Here is a 20,007-nt window from a genome sequence, read left to right as displayed (position 1 = left end):
CCGCACTCCTTCCAGACAAAAGCAATTATTTCTTGTAGAATGTAGTGTGGTTGTGCGCGTCTGTGGAAGAGAGGGATGGAGGGAGGGTGTGTGAGATTGAAGGAGGGGAAAATAAGATGGTGTTGGAGGGGTGAGGAGGATGAGGGGGTGAGGAGGGAGGAGGAGGGGTGCTAACACATACAGCATCCATCCATTTGTCCTCCATGCGCTCTTCTTACCAAACTCTTCTTTTTCTTCCTCCTGACGCGGCCACAAAGACACAGAAAACTATCAATGAGGCAGTCACACATATAAAAACACACCGCCGTCAAAACACCTGCGCGGATTTCAGGTATTCAGATGAGCGGATCTCCTTATTCTGCAGCAGACGCTGAAAACTTTAAAGGGAAGAAACAAACTCTCATGTCCTCTCGCTGACCGTCTTTCACACAAATTCAGGCATGTGCAGAATTTTGATTTTTCCCTCTATTAAAGTTATTTTCCCTCATCATGTCTACACAGTTGCAAACTGTTTGACAGGTAAAATAAGCACAGAATACAGAGGCTTCGTTACCTGGCCATCTGTCTGGGACTGACCACCTGAATTCTGCAAACCGCCCCCTCCGTGTGTTTCTTGCTTGGTGCCTATAGGGCCCCCGCAGCGAGGTGGGCTCTACAGTTTCAGTCCCCAAGGGACGTGGTGAGACCCACAACCCCAAAGAGAGAGAAACAGATAGGGAGAGCGAGCTCCCCTGAGGGGCCGCTCCAGCCAATAACCCCTGCTGGACCGCTTTCATTGAAGGCCCATGGTCCTGATTGTCCACCTCCCTCCCTATCAAGCCTCCCAATCCATACAGAGATATATAGCTGGTTCCATTGTTTTCTGGGCTGTATCTTTGCCCTGCTGTATTGAAAAATGCTCTTCCAAAATTGTCTCTCTCGCTCTCTCGCTTTGCTTCTATTTTTTTCAGGGACAAATAACAAATACTGTAATGGATGTAATATTGGAAAGCAGGAACTAAAAATAAAGTTTAGGGATTGAGATTTAACTGCCGAATGATTCTTTTTAATAACCAAAAGAGGTATAAATGTGTATCTTTTGTAATTTGTGTGCTTCACATCTTCCAGAAAGTTTTTCTTCCCTTTAAATTACAAAATAAATGAGACTTCTGCTTGCAGTGTACTGCACTGGATTTGCAGGTTTTTCTGCATTACATAATGTCTGTGCTGTAGAATTTATTACATTTGCTAAAAATCATATACATATATGAACTCGTTATGATGCCACAATATTGATATATGTCGTCAATAAATTTATAAGCTACTGCTAATGGAGAAAACACACTGTTAATAGGTAAACACACTTCTCTGTTCATCACAGCTACTCCCCACAATTATTTAATGAGTGAAATGTTTAAAAACAACTCCTGAATCACTCTTTTCAAAACTTATTACATATTATTGGATTCAGTTAGACAACATCTCCAATAAAAAGACAAAATATCAAACTAATAGATCAAATGAAGAAAATAAAAAATATTCTTATAATCTATTTGAAGTTCTTTTTTCTTTCAGCGTTTTTTTCTTTAACACAAATCAGTTTGTTTGCAGCTGATACTCTGGCTTACGTAGTTTTCCCCACCTACAGTAGTCACAAGCAGATTTATTCATAGAAAGCAATTTGTTCAATTTCTCTCCACAAAATGTTTTCTGTGTCATGTGCTGTAGGTCAGGATGTGGCATGAAAAATGTATCCAATCAGAAAAAGCCAAAGTATCCTTAGGCTACACATTAGTCACAACACGGACCATTCATTAGTCATATTGTTTATTGCACTCTTGGTAATTGCCTGTTCTTCATTTTGAATGATTGATTTGACTGGCTAGAAACAGAGTTTGAATATTGAACATGATTTTTTTAGTTTTTATTATAAATGATGAAGCAGAAGAAAAGTTCTAACCACAAAAAAAACCCAAACCCTTTTCCTCGGTGAAATGGTTCGTACTGATCAGACGGGATGTGTGTGTGTTTGTCCTCACGCGCCGCTCCGCGTGTGTGACCCCGGCTCATCCGAGGGTGTTCGCGGCCATGTCACGGTCATAGTTAAATGGTGATGTCATGTTGACAAACGAGCTGGTCGAATTAAATTCTCACTCATCAATAACTGCGTCGGTTGGGAATCAATAGGAGGCCAACGGTGGCGTTACTGGCTCTGTCAGCGGCCTAACAAGGCCCTATTAGAATGGACAACACTCTCTCTCTCTCTCTCTCTCTCACTGTCGCCTTGTCCCGTCTCATCCGGGCAGCGCGAGGCGTCAACACACTCCTCTCATATCCTCTCCGTGCACACACACATCAATAACAGATGGCAAAATGTAATATTCACATAATGCCATGCTCTGACATGATGTATAGATTTGTCAAGATAATATGGATATGATGCATGGGCTTTTATGAGGTTTGTTTTCTTGGTGTCTTTGTCAGTGCGTGTGTTGGCGAGTGGGTGGGCAGGTACTGTTTGTGGATCTTGGTAAGTGCCAGTGTGTGGGAAGGCAAGATGTGGTGCAGGCTTTGGATCCTAACTGCAGAGTTCACATCCAACCAAGATTCAATCAATCCAAGAAGATACACACATACAGGTGTGGAAGAAGAAGAAGAAGAAGAAGAAGAAGAAGAAGTGAGCTGTGTGTGTGCACAAGTCAAAGTCACACACACGAAAAAAATTCCCAAATGAGAATGGTAAAACTTCACACGCACGCTCACGTACACAGATACACGTATGTTGAAGCAGAAAATACACACAGCCTCACACAAACGATGACTGTACACCACAATCTCCAGCCCTCCGCCTTCCGTTCTCGCTTTCCTCGAGCGAACAAGCAGCTGATCCAGCTAAAGCCCGTGTTCTTTCTGTATTCCTTGTCTTTTTTATTAGTTTTTATTAACTTTGCCTCCCTCTCTCTGTCAGCACTCTCAATAATCAATGCTGATATATTGCCAATATCCAGCTCGGTCCCTCATGCCATCTTTCACAGAGGCTCAGTTATTGGGGGAGATTGGCCCAATAATAATGATATTTATAATAGATATTTATTATCTGGGTTTGTGGCAGGGCTGTGGAAGCCCCCTGCTGAAAACTTACATGCACGCAGGCACATAAATGTATACACACACACACACGTGCGCGCGCGCGCACATACACACACACACAGCCTCGCTGGGGCTCTTTAATTTACACTGGTAATATCAGCCGATTATGCCCCACACAGATAGTGCAGGGTTATCGGCAGAGTTAACACACAGTGGCTGCAATGTATTCACTCCACATTATAGAGTCCACTGCACCTGCATGTGTGTATGAGCGTGTGTGGAGAGCTGAAGGTCCATCTTTGGCAGCCTACCGGCACTGAGCGGTGTTTAGAAGCCAAGGGAGGGTTGATGGGATGGGTCAAGATTCAAGCAGTGCTTGGTCAGGGGAGGGGATACAGGAGAGAGGGGACTGGACAATCTGGCCTCTCGCCCTCTCCACCCCTCCTTCTTCTCCACACACAGACACACACACACACACACAATCCAACCCCCCAGGCCTCATCTACACCCCCTCCATCTCCCTGCATCCCTCCAGTAGCCAGGGCCCCAGACGGTAATCCACCCCAGTGCTCCTCATCCTTTCATGTATTGATTTCCTCTCCTGCGCCACGGTTACATGTCGCACCCACGTCATTGGGTCTCGGCTGCTTCTGCTCCCACCCCCTCCCCTATCTGCCTCACCCATTACCCCACCCTTACACTTACCCTCTCCACCCCCCACCATCTTCAACAACAACTAAAGGGCTGGGTTGCGGGATGGGGAGGTTAGAGAAGGGAGGAAAAAAGAAAAAAAAAGGAGGGAGAGTGGACTAAAGGGAGGAAAAAGAGGGCAGATAAAGCACTGCAGTATTTCAGTAAAGCAACCAGCATTTTACAGGGATAGAAACAAACAGGAGAGGATGGAGAGAGAAATAACAGGAAAAAAAAATCTGCCCCTGGGGGCTGCAGAGGATATTGTGGAAATTATCAGAGTGCGACACACGCTCGAAGTCCACAGTGAGAGATTTATTTCGAATTTGTCTTTGACAGTGAAATTCATCACTGAGTAGGCCTGTATCTGCTCTAATTTTATAGACGCATTTGGATGAACACGAGGAGCCAGAGTCCCAATTTGTGAGAGATAAATCTGAAATTCATTAGCGGAGCTGCGACGTCCGCTTGATCAATCAGTTAGTCAGTGGGCAGAAAATTAATTGGCACCAATTTAGATAATCGATTAATAATTTTGTCAGTCTCCGAGAAAAAAAATGAAACAATCCCATCCTCAATTTTATTTCCTTATGAGCTGAGTAGCTTTGAGTTTGAGACTTTCTGCCACGTTTCGCTGTTTACCAAGAAGAAATATTTCAAGTCCTATCAATTCAAAAACTCCATCAAGTATAAAGTTGGAGCTGTTGTCTTTTTCCACAAACCTCTGGTATGAGTTTGCATTTTTCAGGCCCCGTGTGATTAGTGTGTGCAGAAAAGTCGTGTGTGTATGTGTGTGTGTGTGTGTGTGTGTGTCATCCCCCAGTGAACGGATGAAGTATGTATGAGACTGCAGGCTGGGAGTACGACAGGTCAAGGTTATGTTTTGAGTGTGTGTTGGACGAAGTGGTGTCGGTCCGTCTGGCTGATTGTGTGAGAGGTGTGTGCGCAAGGACAGCGTCAGCGCTTGTGCGTGTGTGTGAGTGCAACACCTTATGCGAGAATCTGCCCTGATCATATATGTGTATGTGTGCTGAAAGGGACATGTTGTGTGTGTTTGATGTGGTTTTGTGTGCTGAGTCCGCAGGTTCCTACTTCTCATCTAAAAGAGAAGTCAGTAGTGGTGACCATCAGGCGCTTTGAGTCTTATTGTCCACGGGCGCCTCCGCGTGTGTTTGTACATGCGTAATCTAAAACAAGGAAAGCCACATATTAATGTATCCGAGTATTTGTAAAATAGCCTGTGTGTGTGTGTGTGTGTGTGTGAGAGAGAGAGAGAGAGAGAGAGAGAGAGAGAGAGAGAGAGAGAGAGAGGGAGAGAGAGAGAGAGAGAGACCATGTGTGCTGTCAGGCCATCCCTATCCCTATCATCAGGGCAAACATAGGCCCCATAACTACAAAGCAAACAGCGGTTCAGCCCAGGGTATGCATTTTAAACACTTTATCTCCCATTGTTTAGCCAGCACTCTCTCCTCTCAACCCTGAAATCTGTTATTTTACATTTTCTGCAGATGCAAACGGCAGACAGAAAATGTAAACACAGAATGGTTAATCAAAACTGTCACTGCCGCCTTTACCATCATAATAACGCAGCTATTAAAGCGCACTCTTTAAAACATCCTGCGTTTAATGCCACTGTGGAGCGGTATTACATCATCTTGACAACAGTCGCGATATTGAAGTTTTTCTCCCACTGTTGCTGACAATAGTTTGCTTGCCTTTTGAAAGCACTTATCTTAAGTGGATCAACGCAGAGTAAATTGTAATTGCAACGCAGTAATGCTACATATGGTCCATATATTGTGTGCTGTGCAAGGCACTCAACTGCACGCTGAGACAGAAAAGCAGCAAATGACTTTAGAAAAGGTTAGCACAATTTGGTCAAGTACAGAGGCTATAAAAAGAAAATGCTATCAACTGAATGTCTGAATTTGAGCTTCAACACTTAAGCCAAGAAAAGGTCAAACACACACACGCGCGCGCGCGCAAACACACACAAATATACAAACACATACATGTTATCGAGCATGCGCCGGAAGAATTCATCGTTTACTTCACATCGAGCCCTCGCACACGCACACACATTCAAGCGTGCGTGTGAGCGCAGACACACACACGCACACAGAGACTCGGATACAGCCAATTAGGTCCACCACCTTCAGAGAAACACCAGTGGGCATGTAAGATTCGGAGTCCAGCGGGCCTCTAAAACCTAACACAGTCATAAGCCAGAAATAACACACACACGTCTCCAGTAGGCTCTGCAGACCGTGTGAAATAGCAAGGCAAAGACAAAACACTCCATTCCATCTCTGACATTTCCAATATCTGTCTATCCCTCATAAACCTTTGTTCACCCATAAAGTGACTCATTCTTCACAGATGAACATGTTCCATCCAGGCGGCTACCAGGCTGGCAGTCGTTACTGCCAGTCGTTCCTGACGCTTGTTATAATTACAGAATTATTGATTCCCTTTACATTTCACAGATTTTTGGCAGGAGGTGCTAAAGATAAATTGATTTAAAATCCCCATTACGCTGTGTAGAAACGCTTTAATGCTTTAAAAATAGTTTGATTGCGGAGCTATCCGTGTTTTCTTGCGCCTTTTGTTTCTACACTGCATGTATACACCCGTATTGTGTGTGTACGTGTGTGTTTTATTTAACTCGACTTCCCCTTAAAGCTCATAACTCTGGTTTCGCCTCCTCACCTCCTGCTCTTTGTCTCTCACTCTGTTAATTCACTACGCTGTCACCGGTCAGTGTATTTACCTAACGCCAGTCTCTCCCCCTTTCCCTCTTCCCTCTCTCCTCTACCTTCCTTCTTGTCTCAATCCTTTCCTCCATCTCTGCCCCTGCGAACGGTGAGACTGTGTGAGTAAGCGTGCAGGAGATTTAGAGCGGGGATCAATAAGAAATTTAAAAATCAATGCACTTAGCGCCAGGAAATCAATGGGCCTAATCGGGATGCCAATCGGCCCAGTCAAAACAATTAAGAGGGAAGAAAAATGTTTAACAACCTCCTCTTGCTTACATAGACACAGGGGGGGAGCAAGGGAGAGAGTGACAGAGGCCTAAAGAGGAATATCAGGGAGACACAGAGGGATGAGATGAAGTGATATATGGGAAGGAAAGGCTCAGGAGAGCGCGCTCAAAGCTTAGACTCAAGGAAAGAGGGATTGGAGGGAGAGGCGGAGAAAGACGGGGAGTGAGGGACACAAATGGTGATAAAGAACCAGTTGGGAGTCATGAAGGACAACAGAGGAGAAAAGGGAAAGTTGACGGATGTGGATGGCGGGGCAGAATTGGATTTTTTTTTCTTTTAATCCACTCTTTTTTTGTTTAAATATTCCATAGAAAAGAGAGCTGAGGTTTACAAATAAGGTCACAGTTTGTGATCAGAAACACAAAAAGTAATACCCTCCCTCTGGAAGTGGTACTATTTGCTTCATCAAAGGCTCCAAAACCGAGCCGCTCCCTGTGATCAGACACAGAACAGCGCAGCACTCATCCTCACCAAGACAGCCAATCAAGCAACAGCTGGAGTCACGAACAGCCAACACTTCCAAATCAAGCGACATCAAAAGAGAGGACATTGCGCTCCCCGTCGAAGCGTCCAATCGCACTGAATGTTTGTCAGCGCGGGCGCCCAATGAGGGAACTGCTGCTGAGTGCGGGAAACAGCAGAACGGCTTGGCGGTTTGTGGTAGGGGGGCTAATTTGGGGTCAATCAATAGATCTCCCCTCTCTCTATCTTCTGCCTACTCACCACGCTAAAATCAATGGGAAAGCCAACAGTTCCCCGCCCCAGTGTGGATTAGTGAACACACACAACTAATCAGCGAGTCACTGAAACTGACATCTCAGCTATTAACCTATTGATACAGGAGACACATGTTGAACGCGTACACACACACACACACATACCACCACATATTCCAGCAGAAACATCTGTGCTGCTGTAATGATGAAGGATATGCCTCATGATGCTCACACCCAAAGAGCCTTTGAAAGTTTCTACAGAGGCGAAAATGTTTTATCTGGTATAAAACACAAAATAAAACATCAATATTCATAAAACTTCATGGCTTTTCTTTGCGTTTTTCAACATACGCCTGCCCCAGAGGCTCAGCAGCAGCAGCAGCGAGCAGAGGCGCTAACTATCGCTGAGCACCAACATCCTCAGATCCAGCCGCAACCAAGAGACATTTAAATGTTTTCAGGGCTCTCAGTCCACTAGTCCAACATCCCCTCGCATCAAATCACGCACCTCTGTGGGATCCCTGGCTTTGAGGGTCAAAGTGGGAGCTCGAAATGACTCTGTGCGGACGCCAGCTTCACTCTAATTCAGGTGTCAGCCAGCACCGGCCTCCATTAAAGACAGAGGAGCAGTGCGTGTTAGCGAGGGGAAGTGTGCATTTTTTGCCTGTAACGTGGGGGCACTCGGCCAGTTTGGACCGGTGCATACATTTGACGTATAAAAAAAACTTTTTTTAAAATAATTGGTTGTCAAAATGCAAGCGCATCTGAAAATTGAGAATTTGATAGGTGATTAGAGAAACATTTCACGCCAAAGCCGATAAGCGATTCAAAACACACCTGTCGGGCATCCCATTAAAGACAATAAATTGTGCAACTTTAAAGAAAGCATCACTGAGGTTTTTTTTTTTATTTGTGTGTGTGTGTGTGTGTGTGTGTGTGCGTGTGTGTTGAAACACCTCGCTGAGTCTCCTCAGGAAGATAAAATAATATGTACCTGGCTCTTAAGAGGAGTACTACACAAGGATCATTTTTCAAAAATAACAGCCTGACTAGCTTTCATCCCTTACTTTTGAAAGCCCTCTTGTTTTCTGAGATTGCCTCTCCTTCCTCTGTTACTCCTCCCCTCCCTCACCATCCCCTCCCCTCTCTGTCATGTTTTAGTTTTCATATGTTGGTTTTGTTCTTCCTCATTTTCCCCTTGTGTAAAAAATGAAAGGCTGAAAATAGGATGAGCGAGGACTGGGAAGGCGGGAGGGGGGGCAAGAGAGAATGAAAGGCAGGAGGCAAAAGCAACGACTGCACATCGGTGAAATCGCTGTCTGCAGTGCCGAGGCTGTTCTCTTCTCTGCACTGACAGTTACAATACAGTCCCAAGCCCCATCCATATACATCATACTCTGAAAACCAAATGTTATCCATAGACAATGCAAAATGGTCCCTTCGCCCAGTGTTGAAAGGCTGTATACCAATGTGATGGACCCACAGCATGACAAGAGGAACAGCATTGATCAGCCACAGGCAGCTGCATAAAAACAGCCTTTAAATCGCATTCAGACGTACGAGTGATTTGAAAAGATAAATCCAGCTCATGCATGTTTTTTTGAATTAGTTATCAACCATGCACATTGTAGTGTGACCGGCGCGGGGAAAGCAAGGATAACTGTCTTTCTCCTCCTATCTATTTCTTCTTGCTTCTTGACATCCTTTCAGCAATCCGTTTTCACACGTTAAACGCACAAAGAGAATGGAAGTGAGAGGCGTATGAAGTGGACTGGATTTCCTTCTTGTTGTTGTTTTTTTCTCTCTTTTCCTCTTTCTTCTCTTCACAGACTTTATTTCCATGGTGGACCCATAGTGATCAGCAGGCAGTCATGGCTTAGCCGACATGATTGTGTGTTTAGGCCTAATCCAAACCTCTTCCTCCACGCCGGGGTGGTTGTGATGGAGATGGAGGGCGAGTAACTTATTGAGAGAGCGAGAGAGACATAGAGAGATGGAGAGGGAGAGAAGAAAAAAAGTGTGAAGTTGTATTGTCAAGATGTCCAGGCCAGTCCGGATGCATTGGTTCCGTATAACATTCCTATTCCAGCTCAACAGACGGATGCTGCCATTCTGCGAGAACGCAATCCTGATTTCTCGCTTGAGACCCAATATCTGCACCATACAAATAGGGTGAGGATATTGGAGGGGTGTGGAAAGTGATACACACCAGGAATATGGCTCTTTCTTCTTATCCTGCTCAGCCATATTGATGTTTGTGAGCCTTTCATTGCTCAGCCAAAATGAAGTCTTTCAGGGGCCGGAGCCATTGACAGATTAAGAAAACATATCCTGTTTTGTAGAACATGACAGAAGCTTTCTTGTTATCTGAATAATATGAGCAGTGCTGAGGTGGCACGGAAAGAATGTTTGTGAAACATTGTGTGGTTAAACCCGGGTTTGAAATTACAGCCCGCTCTGTAAAAAAAAAAGACTTTAACTGTGAAACTGAAAGTAGCTTCTCAACTGAAGAAAGAAACACTCATTATGTTGTCATTTCATTATGTAATTGTTAATGGAAACATCTGTCCATGATTATTCTCCAACATCCACAAGCGAAAACTTCATATTCGTCATTTGGCCCTGAGAGAAAGGCTGGAAATGTCGAGCTATACATGGCAACACAGCCGAACCCTCACACAACAGAGATGAGCTGAAAATGACCAAATCACAGAAAATTGATCACATCCAACAAAATGACGGGGTGACTAAAATTGGTGTGAGCTTTCTTGGGGCTGAAAAAAAAAATTTGGCAAATGCTCTCTGACAACCACATTGTAGTTCTCCCAACAAAGAAAAAACAGTTTAGAAATGAGCCCTAATTAATTTATTCTGACATTAACTGTGATGGAAACATCTGAGTCAGGCAGACGAGTGGACGGAGCAGCGACGCATTCAAAGGCGAGGCCAGGAACGACGAGGAGGTGGTGATGTGGCGCAAAAGAGGATGCGTAGATGATGGCAAAGACAACAAATGCAGCAACAAAAACAAAGCAAAAAAAAATGCTGAAGAAAAGATGGAGAAAAAAAATAAGGTGTGCTGCAGTCATCTGGAGTGTGTAAAGGGGTTATGCTGAGAGGTGGCATGTTCAGATGCGATAGACAGAAAGAAGAGGGAGGAGGTAAGTAACAGAGAGGTACAGGGAGAACAATTGATAAAGGGCTGGTAGAGAAGAAGAGCTTTAAGATTAAGGAATGAGTGTGGGGTAAAAGGAGGAGGATTAGGGGTTTGGGTGAGAGCAGGACAAAGTGAGAAAGGCGGGGAGGGAGGTAGGGGGGAGCTGAAACCAGGAGAATGAGAGGCGCGCAGAAAGAGGAAACTGTACAGGGCTTTTGACGGAGAGAGCAGGGATAAAAAGATGTATTTTTCCTGCTTCCCCTGTTGTCCTGCCTTTCCTCTGGGCAACTTCCCGCTGCTCTCCCCCTCTCTGCTGCCTTCCTCCTCTGTCTGACACAGTGGGAAGATAGGTAGGAAACCTAATCGAGCCAGACACGCCGCCTGCTCTCTGCTGACACTCACAGGCGGAGGGGGGGCACTACAAATCCTGCTGACCAGCCGAGCCGAGACCCCCACTCCCAACCTCCTCTCTCACCTACCGGCCAGAGCGGCCATCATCATTCGGCACAATAGGGTGGAGGAGATGGGGGTGAGAGGGGAAAGAGATGCCCAATGGGTAACATGACCGAGTAACGCTGCCAAGAATTAGAAGTTTGATTCTTGCTGCGAGGAGAGAGTCTGAATGAAACTATCAAGGCACAGAAGCCACGGAAATCTTTTAATATTGGTTAAAAAAAAAAAAAAGAAAGAAAGAAAGAAAAAAAAGCATAAACTAATTTACAGTGTTAGGTCTCTCCTAAATTATGCCAATACTTTAATGCTGAAACACTCTGGATTTATTGATTAGATGATTTAAAAAAAAAAAACAGTTCTGGTAATGATAATATCTCTAATTAGGGAGGCAAGAGGATACGAGGTGCTGACTATGAACTGCAGCACGCCAAGTTCAATTTATTTTCCTTCTCTTTCTCCTCATTTCTCTCCTGTCAGATCCCCCAAATTATAAAATTATACATTTAAATATTTTCAGTAATCTATCAAGAAAAACTATGAAATGTGTGCTGCTTTGAAAAAAAAAGGATTTTAGTATCGCTTCATTTCAGTTCCTCTCTCTTTTAATAACAAACAACAAATAACAAACCAAACCAAAGCATCATATTAGAGCCTCATCATTTTTTAAAATCATATATAAGATTTTAGACTGGATTAGATTATTTTAATTTTTTAAAGAAATCTGAATTTAACCCTGAAATAAGCAAAATACAGAAAAAAAGCTCTACATACAAAACAGAGAAATGTATGCCAGGGGCTGATGCAACAGAGCAGATTCTAAGATAAAACGATGGCACTGTGGTAATGACTTTGCTGTTTAACTTAAAGTGAAGTGACTTTGCACACTCGTGTTGCTCTCTTGCTTTTCCTTTTGTCGTGTCACAGACCTCTTTAGAAGGTTTCATACAAAAAAAAACACATTCAGCACAGGCTGCTTACACTATACATGAATGTGTGGATCCACTGAAAATCACAAAGATTCGTTTTTTGTTTTGTCTGTGAATATTTTTCAGATTAAACTCGAAAGATTTATTTTTTTCTGATAGACGAACTCAAATCCTTTGTCAAAGTGTATGAACAAAAGCCGCTGATCATTGACGGGTGTGGTAGGATGCCAGGGTGGGAGCATGTCCTGTAGTGTGTGTGTGTGGGGAGGCTCTGCTGTGCAGGTAAAAATGAATGAGGGTCAGTGTGTGTGTGTGTGTGTCAGTGGGGGAGTCTGCCTCCCTGGTCATTGTGTGAGGAGAGACAGCCATTACAGACTGACCGTTATGGTGACAAGCAGTGACACACTGAGGCTCCTCTCGGGGGAATTAGCTGTGGACAGACGATGGGATGTGCAAAGGTTGTGTGGACATTGTACACTTGCTGCATTGTCCTTTTTTTTAACTCTCTATACATTAAGTACTTACGTGTGTACATGTGTGATTGTGTTTTTGTGTTGCTGTATAAATACGTGCGTGTGAGTGTGTGTGTCCAAACCAGATAGCACATATTTGCTAATCTGGAGGGGGTAGCTGGAGGAAGGGGGTAGGGTCAGAAGCCGGGGTCAGGTGTTAATTCACTGCTTCAAAAGCAGAGCCAAACACAAAAACCAGGGGAGACCGCAACCGAACAGATCGACCAAAACCACAAGGATATATTCAAGGTCCACTGCGGTAACCATGCACCTCTGCTTCTCCCTCCCGCCGACATCCTCTTTAGATTCACCTTCGCTCTTGCTTTTCCTCCCTTCTGTCCTAAATTTCACCTCATTTTTTCCCCATCTCTACCCCTTTCCCCCCATCCCCTCTCTCTAGCTGGTCCAGTATGTGCAGCCTCCTCCCCCAAAAAAGGTCAGTCAGTCTGCAGGGTCATCAGTCTGGGATGAAGCTGAACTTTGACCCTGAGCTCTTGATGTATTCCAACCACAAACCCCGCAGACACACTCGTGTAATGGACATGTGCGGCCTCACAAGAGGCTTGTTTCATTGCGGCCATTTTTGATCAATTTATCACTTTTCTGTTGTCACTTATTGAAGTCCTGTCTGTGCTGGCGAAGCCTAGGTCTGCGCGGCACGGCAGGTTAAGAAAGACAATGACATCGACAAAGTGATCTATCTCGGATGATTAATCCCACCAACATTTATCAGCTAATCGATGCAGCGATGATCGAGAAGTGCCCACTGATTACATTCAACAACCACAACTGATACATGACTATGTTGAGGAGGGAGTGGGAGTAAACACTCTCATACGTGGGAAAGACAGACACTAATTCCCCCCCCCCCCCCCCCCCCCCCCCACACACACACACACACAAACACAGAGCAAAAATCAGCCATACACAAATGGAGAGTTTTTGATTTTCCTCTGTAGGAACTATAATGCACCACAGTAACAATGTGTTCTATAGCTTCTCACAGGTCTTCATGTTTTCTGTGCCAAAGTGTAAAAGTATCCATTCAATTACATTCAAGTAAAACTAAGCTGTGCTGTAGGGACACCAACTATCAACCACATCCTAAAAACAAAGAAATATTAAATATTTAAAATGCAATTTTGTTCCCAAAACGATGTGAGGAAAAAATAAACTGAATTCTAACAGAAATTATTAAAACACGTGTTTTGCACTTTGGTGAACATTCAGAGGTGCGAAATTTACCTACTAGAAATCCTAATATTCTGTATACCGGCTTCTGGTCCCTTCGCTTCACAACAGCGATGCATCGTGCAACTGCAATCTTAACGCCTTAATTGAGGAACTGGCCAAACGACCTTTGACCCAGAGGTCATTAGCGCATTGTGAGCAGGGCCACGGAGAGCCGCCGCACCATTTGGGAGGAGAGTCGTGCGCAGAAAACGGATTATTTTGTATCGCCTCTGGTGCCTGATACCGACTGAAGTGGCCCAGTGACCAAAAAAAAAAAAAAAAAAACGTACAGAAAAATGTACATCAAAGCCCACAGGCACGATCGCGCTGTTTACCATCAAACCTGAGCCAATAAACCGTTTATGAAATGAGCTTTGAAGCAGGCTGCATGCACGTTAACATAAACCATAAAATTGAACGTATCGGTTTTGTGGTCTGTTTGAAGTTGATAAGGTGCAGGACAGGGTGTCAGGGTGCCAGCTCAGTCCCATTAAATAATATATAAAGTATAAATAAAATCTCCCAGGAACACGCTCCTTTACAAATGCTAAATGAACAAATATATATATATATATATATATATATATATATATATATATATATATATATATATATATATATATATATATATATATATATTTAAAAGAGAGCGCAGGTTTTATTTTTAAATTTCCATGTGTGTGTAAGATTCCGTATATGTGATTCCTGGTTTTTATAAAAACTTCAGAAAAATGCTAAAACAAAAGCGTTTCTTTTTTTTTTAAAGAAGCACCTACATTTAAACGTTTATTTTTTGCCTCTCACCTATATAATAAAAAATAAATAAAACCAATTGGCTGCTCAGGTCTCATCCTAAATTACAAATCTCGTCAGAACTATATTCCCATAATTCGAGTGTCGACTGTGTGCCCTGCGCTGGGCTGATCTTACTGATAACACTTCCGTAATTAACAGTTTTTGAACTGCGACACATCGAAATCAGCACGAGTCTATAACACACACATAATAGATTAAATACGAGGCCTTGTGTGTGAATACGACAGCTGCGGTTTCTAAATTTTACTGAACTTTGCAGCAATTTTTTTTAAAAGTTAACTTTGAAATTTAAGTCGAAATAAATAAATGGCTGCCTCTAAACTGCAGGCGTCACATCAGCCTCTCAGTGACTCCCTCTGTACTGGTTTAAAATCAGCTGTGGATTCTAATTTGAATATCGTGCATACGACTTTAACAAGCTGAAGCAACAACTGTGAAAATGACGGTGAAATAAACTCGAATATTTAAATATTCACAGTTTATGCAAAAAAGCACAATAATATCTAAATATTCCCAGAAAGAAATATCAAAATAAAATGTGAAAATTAACTCATGCAGGAGGGAAAAGCGAGATGAAATCTGAAATATTCAACTGAACAAATATTGTGAGTGCAGCTGAAACGGTTCGGAGGCAGTTTATCTATTTAGCCTAAAACTTTATGCAAAGTTTTCATCAAATTAAAATTGATACTTTTTAAAAGTTTGGGTTTTTAACCATATCTTCCCCAAATAATAAATTTAAGATATTCACTTTGAATGAAAAATGCAGATAATTTTAATAAGGAAAATCACACATTCTGATAGATGAAGACTACGTGTTTGATTTTTAAGGGCTATTCTATTCTATTCTATTCTATTCTATTCTATTCTATTCTATTATGAGAAACGATAATGAGGAGGCTCCAATTCAAAGTATAATACACTGAATATTAAATAGTTTATTATTATGAGGCGCATAAGAAAATATCAAATAAAATATTTAAATAAATCTGGACGAATAATTATGAAAATAAGGCGTCTGCATAAATTTTAAATGATAACCAAAAAACAGAGAAGGCAATGCAAAGAAATAATAATAATAATAAACCTATATATTAAGTTCAGGTGTGAATTAAGTTCTCTTTTCTTGAAAAAAAAAAAACAGCCCAACTTGTTCCTCGATGCCACAGCTGTGAATATGCAATAAGTCGGAGAGTTTTAATGAGACACAAGTTTCTAAATATGAGAATCAGAAAATGCTAATTGGGTGAAATAATAGAGTGAAACACGTGATTGGAAAATACGAAAAGAAAGTCGCCCCGTTTCTTTGTTTTCTCTTTCAGTGCAGCGGTCTGTGAGGAGAACTGTCGGTTGACCATAACGTGTGTCTTAGTCTCATGGGGTTTAAAGTCATCTGTGCGCTGTGGTTAACACTTCTTCATACAAGAGGGGCCTTTTTTTAATATTACGACTTCAGACACAAACACTTCAAACACCACACACACACACACACACACACACACACACACACACCGAGTGTCACAAGTTGCAAATGACTCCAAAGAACTTGAACTCGGCCCTGTCCTAAAGCGTTGGTGCTGAATCTGCAGCAGTAATTACGCAGCTCATTTCAATCCCTTAAAATAAATAAAGAGGCATCAATGGGATGGATCGAGGCTTGGGACAAAGTTTTCAGAAGAAACCTTAAGTCAAAATGCGACATGCAGGCCCTAAACAGGATCTGATCACGTTCATATTTTAAGAAGAGCAAAGGTCAAAAAGGAAAGAGGTGTGTGTGTAGAAAACACACCTGAACGAACCCGCAGCAGACGCTGGGGTGTGGATCAGAGCAGGACTGTGCGTAAACAAAATCAACAGCTGGCCAAAGAATCGCGGGTATCTGATGATTTTGGGGGGATCACCAAGAGTCATGCCGGTGGTGTGCTCTATGTGATACCACGCAGAGGCTTTTCCACACAGTGTAAGTCAAGGTTGCAGCACAGCGGTTTGCCAAATGATCGGCGGGGGCATCGCGCAGCGACCATGCACAGAGGTAAGCATCGGCTGCTCCCCTCCTCTCCTCTGCCGACTCGAGCCTCCTGCTCGGCCTTATAAAGCCCACAGATCCCCTCCTTTTAATTGATTTTCTCATAATTAACTCAGTCTGTCGATCGATTTCCCTTCGGCGGCGAATCAGACCCTCGCCACCCTGAGGTGTTTCTGTGCTATGTGCGGACATTGGGATACCGACGAGCAAATATCGACCACACTGATTAAAAACCCCACAGCGGGAGAGAATCTGCCTGTAAACTGCTGCCCTACATTATGCACGAATTAAGACACAGGTTGCCCATTAACCGCAGCTGGCCTGCAGTCGCGCTCACACCTGCGTGTGCGGAAAGAGCGCACAAACGAGCCGTGGCCTTTCTTTTTTTGTCACAATTATGAGCCAAACAACAAAGAGAATACACAGCGAAGACGAATCAGCGGAACAATGGAGACTGAGTAGAGAAAATTACTGGAGATGTCTCGATTTCAGCACTAATTCTCCTTCAAGCCCAGACCCAGACGGCGGCATGACGTGCATGAATTCAAATGTGAGGGCTACATGTAAAAAAAAAAAAAAAAAAAAAAAATGCGATCAGCAACAATGGAAACAAACCACACACACCCCCCATCTTTCTGTGTTTATGAGATTAACAATGTGCGTAATATTCGCACACAGTGAAAGCACTGCAGGTATGCAGCTGTAGCGTGGCTTCTGTATGGGCTATGCATAACACCGAGCACATTCTGAATCAAATATTCCCGCGATAATACAACATGCAGAGCAGGCAAGAAGACACAACGCTATTCGTCCACGGAGCAAAGGAGCAAGGGAGGATAGGAGAGAGAGAGAGGGGGAGTGAGGGGGAGAGAGAGAGTCGGAACACGAGGGCTGCTCCTGTGAATTAATTTCGTTCTAATCAATAAAAAAAAAAAGAAAGAAAAAGCCCAGCCCCGCACAAAAAATCATTAGGACCGATATTTCTCTACCCCTCTCTCTTCCCTGCACTGCCTTTCCCCAGGACCCTGCCATGAGGAAAAGTCGGGCTCCCCTGCAAGTGGACAGAAAAAAACCCTCTTGAATTCACACAGAAGAGAAAGATTGTGATGTGAGAAGGTGAGAAGGAGGAAGTGTACAGCACAGCTGAAGACAGTAAAGGGTGAAAAGACACATGGAGGAAAATAGTTAAGTCCCTGCACTTCCGCCCCTTAGAATAATTTTCTTTTTTCTTTTTGTTTTTGTGGGTGTGAAAATTTACCAGTGCTTCCATCGGTGAACGTCTCCATCCCCGCCATGCGAGCAGCCTGTCTGGACAAGAGAGGGATGGAGAGCAAAATGATGGGGGAGAGGAGGATACGGGGGAGGCAGAGGTACGTGTAAGGGGGGCCACTGTGTGTTTGTGTGGAGGGGCAGTTGTTCTGGGTTAGGGGCTCAGCATTAAAGTGAGGGGCTGTGGGTGTGGGTTTGGGGGGGTTAGAGGTGAGGAGAGGGTGGGGTGTTGTCATATGGTAACACCCTAACATTTTCATGTCTCCCCCCTCTCTCTCTCTTTCTCTCTGTCCCTCGTTGTCCCTCTTTCTCTCTTCATCCCTCACCCTCGACGTATGTCTCTCAGCGGTTTCCATGGCGACCCGGTGGCTGTGGTGCTGCTGAGGAAAAAGAAGCGCGTGCGTGAGAGAGGGCGAGGAAGCGGGGAGCGAGGCGAGGCGAGACGGTCGTCTGAAAGTGCAGGCAGGGGGGTCACGCCCCCCATCAGAGGTAAATGAGCAATCAGCAGCATTTCGGAGGCGGAATTACAAACAAAAAAACAAACGTCACGCTGTGACTGCTGTTTTGCCACTTTAATTTTACGGCAGCAGGTTTGTTTTGCGGCTGAGAGACGTTTAAAAGGCCCGGCGTGACCCTAGATCTGAGACGCCCTGCATAATAATCCGATTAAAACGCGCATAAAAGAAGCAGCAAAGTTCCCACAGTTAAACATCAGATTGAATCAACGCTGAAGGAGATTCCACTCCAACTTCTGTAACTTCTTGACGCGTGCGGTTCTGACATAATGCCGCTGAGCTGATTTTCACCGGGAGCTCTGCTGTTTTGAATATGAGGCCTTCGCAAATTGGTCATGCATCTTTATGCTGCCACCTGCAGGTAGCAGAAGAAAGCGACACACACAGACAGACGGAGATCACTGCTTTCTGCTCAGCGTGAGCTCTCAAACAGGGTGACTGAAATGAGGTTTTATGTCGTATTTCATTTACCAATTCAGTGTTGTGGCAAAAAATTATTTCCGGTGTTTCTTTGTGTTTTTTTAATGTGCAATGTCTTTGCTTATATCGGTAAAAGACTGCAGTTAACGTGATGTATTGAGGGAGCATATATAAAATAAAGAAATGACCTATTTTGCAAGTACCTATAGGGTTCTGTGTTACTGTATACACACTGTAACCAATCCACTCTTTTTTGCCCACCTAAAACATCTTTGTAGAGTTGTTATGTTATTTTTATTGCAATTTTTGCTGCTGTCTTGACCAGATCCCTCTTTTTAAAAGACATTTTTAATGCCAATGAGGCTTTTTAACAGGGTAAATAAAGGGAATATAAAAGTCACTTTTCCAATAACTGATTGCAGCTTCTACCCTGTCACATGAATGTTGTCTATGGCTCAAAATGACTCAATATCTTTCATGAGAGAGATGTTTTACATATGTTTTGCAGATTACAGGCCAACAATTCATTTGCAGCAATTTAAATACAAAACATTTTTTTGAAAGTACCAGAAATCACTTTTTGTAACAACACTTCCAACCTCAACCTCACATCCAGGCATCTTAAAAAAGAAAAAAAAAGTGCTCACATGTTGTATTTTAAAAGGCTTGCGTGGACTCTGCTGCGACTGACTACCAACCACGGAGAGGTAAACCAAGGAAGATGGCTTTGGAGAAGAATCACCTAATCTAATTTTTTCCCCCTCAATAAAAGCCACAGCATTTCCCCCATCAGAGGAATGTACGATGTGCTGCAGGGTAGACGTACAATAACAGCATCCCCAGCGGGCCGACTGAAGGCTATAGTGTCTATCAGCTTTAGATGACACGTTTCGATAGGAGACTGATTTAGGCCTGAGCTACCATGAGATGACTTGAGTCTCCATCCAATCAAGGAGGTGAGAAGAACACCTGCGGACAGTGGAATTAAGTCTTCAGCGGGATGATGACCAGTCCCTTGCCACACAACCCAGTATTACATTAGCTTTTGCACCCCAATACAATTTGCACCATCGAACACAAAACCACCTCTGATGTCTCGATGAAGTGGTTTAGGCAATCAGCTGAACATTCACTTCACCAAATGTGCACGGAGCTGTGGTG

The 20,007-nt window shown here is 43.5% G+C and overlaps 1 protein-coding gene across 5 annotated transcripts in view; it reads right to left on the bottom strand.

Annotated features, from left to right (window-relative positions):
• pou2f2b (POU class 2 homeobox 2b) overlaps window positions 1–20,007 on the bottom strand; it is a 71,642-nt gene that overhangs the window by 47,423 nt on the left and 4,212 nt on the right. For 3 of the 5 annotated variants that reach the window (XM_035913042.2, XM_006802807.3, XM_035913043.2), the window contains exon 2: window positions 17,901–18,291. The exons of 1 other annotated variant lie outside the window; for it this stretch is intronic. In XM_035913042.2, the coding sequence (XP_035768935.2) occupies window positions 17,901–18,267 (367 nt within the window). In that variant the 5' untranslated portion in view covers window positions 18,268–18,291. The remainder of the gene's footprint in view (window positions 1–17,900; window positions 18,292–20,007) is intronic. One more of the 5 variants, XM_087848272.1, reaches the window with a different exon arrangement.

Source organism: Neolamprologus brichardi, chromosome 11, assembly GCF_056152115.1.
Source record: "Neolamprologus brichardi isolate AB-2024 chromosome 11, ASM5615211v1, whole genome shotgun sequence".
NCBI lineage: Eukaryota > Metazoa > Chordata > Actinopteri > Cichliformes > Cichlidae > Neolamprologus > Neolamprologus brichardi.
The sequence above is the reverse complement of the archived record's forward strand: the minus strand, read 5'-3'. Positions and strand labels throughout refer to the sequence as shown.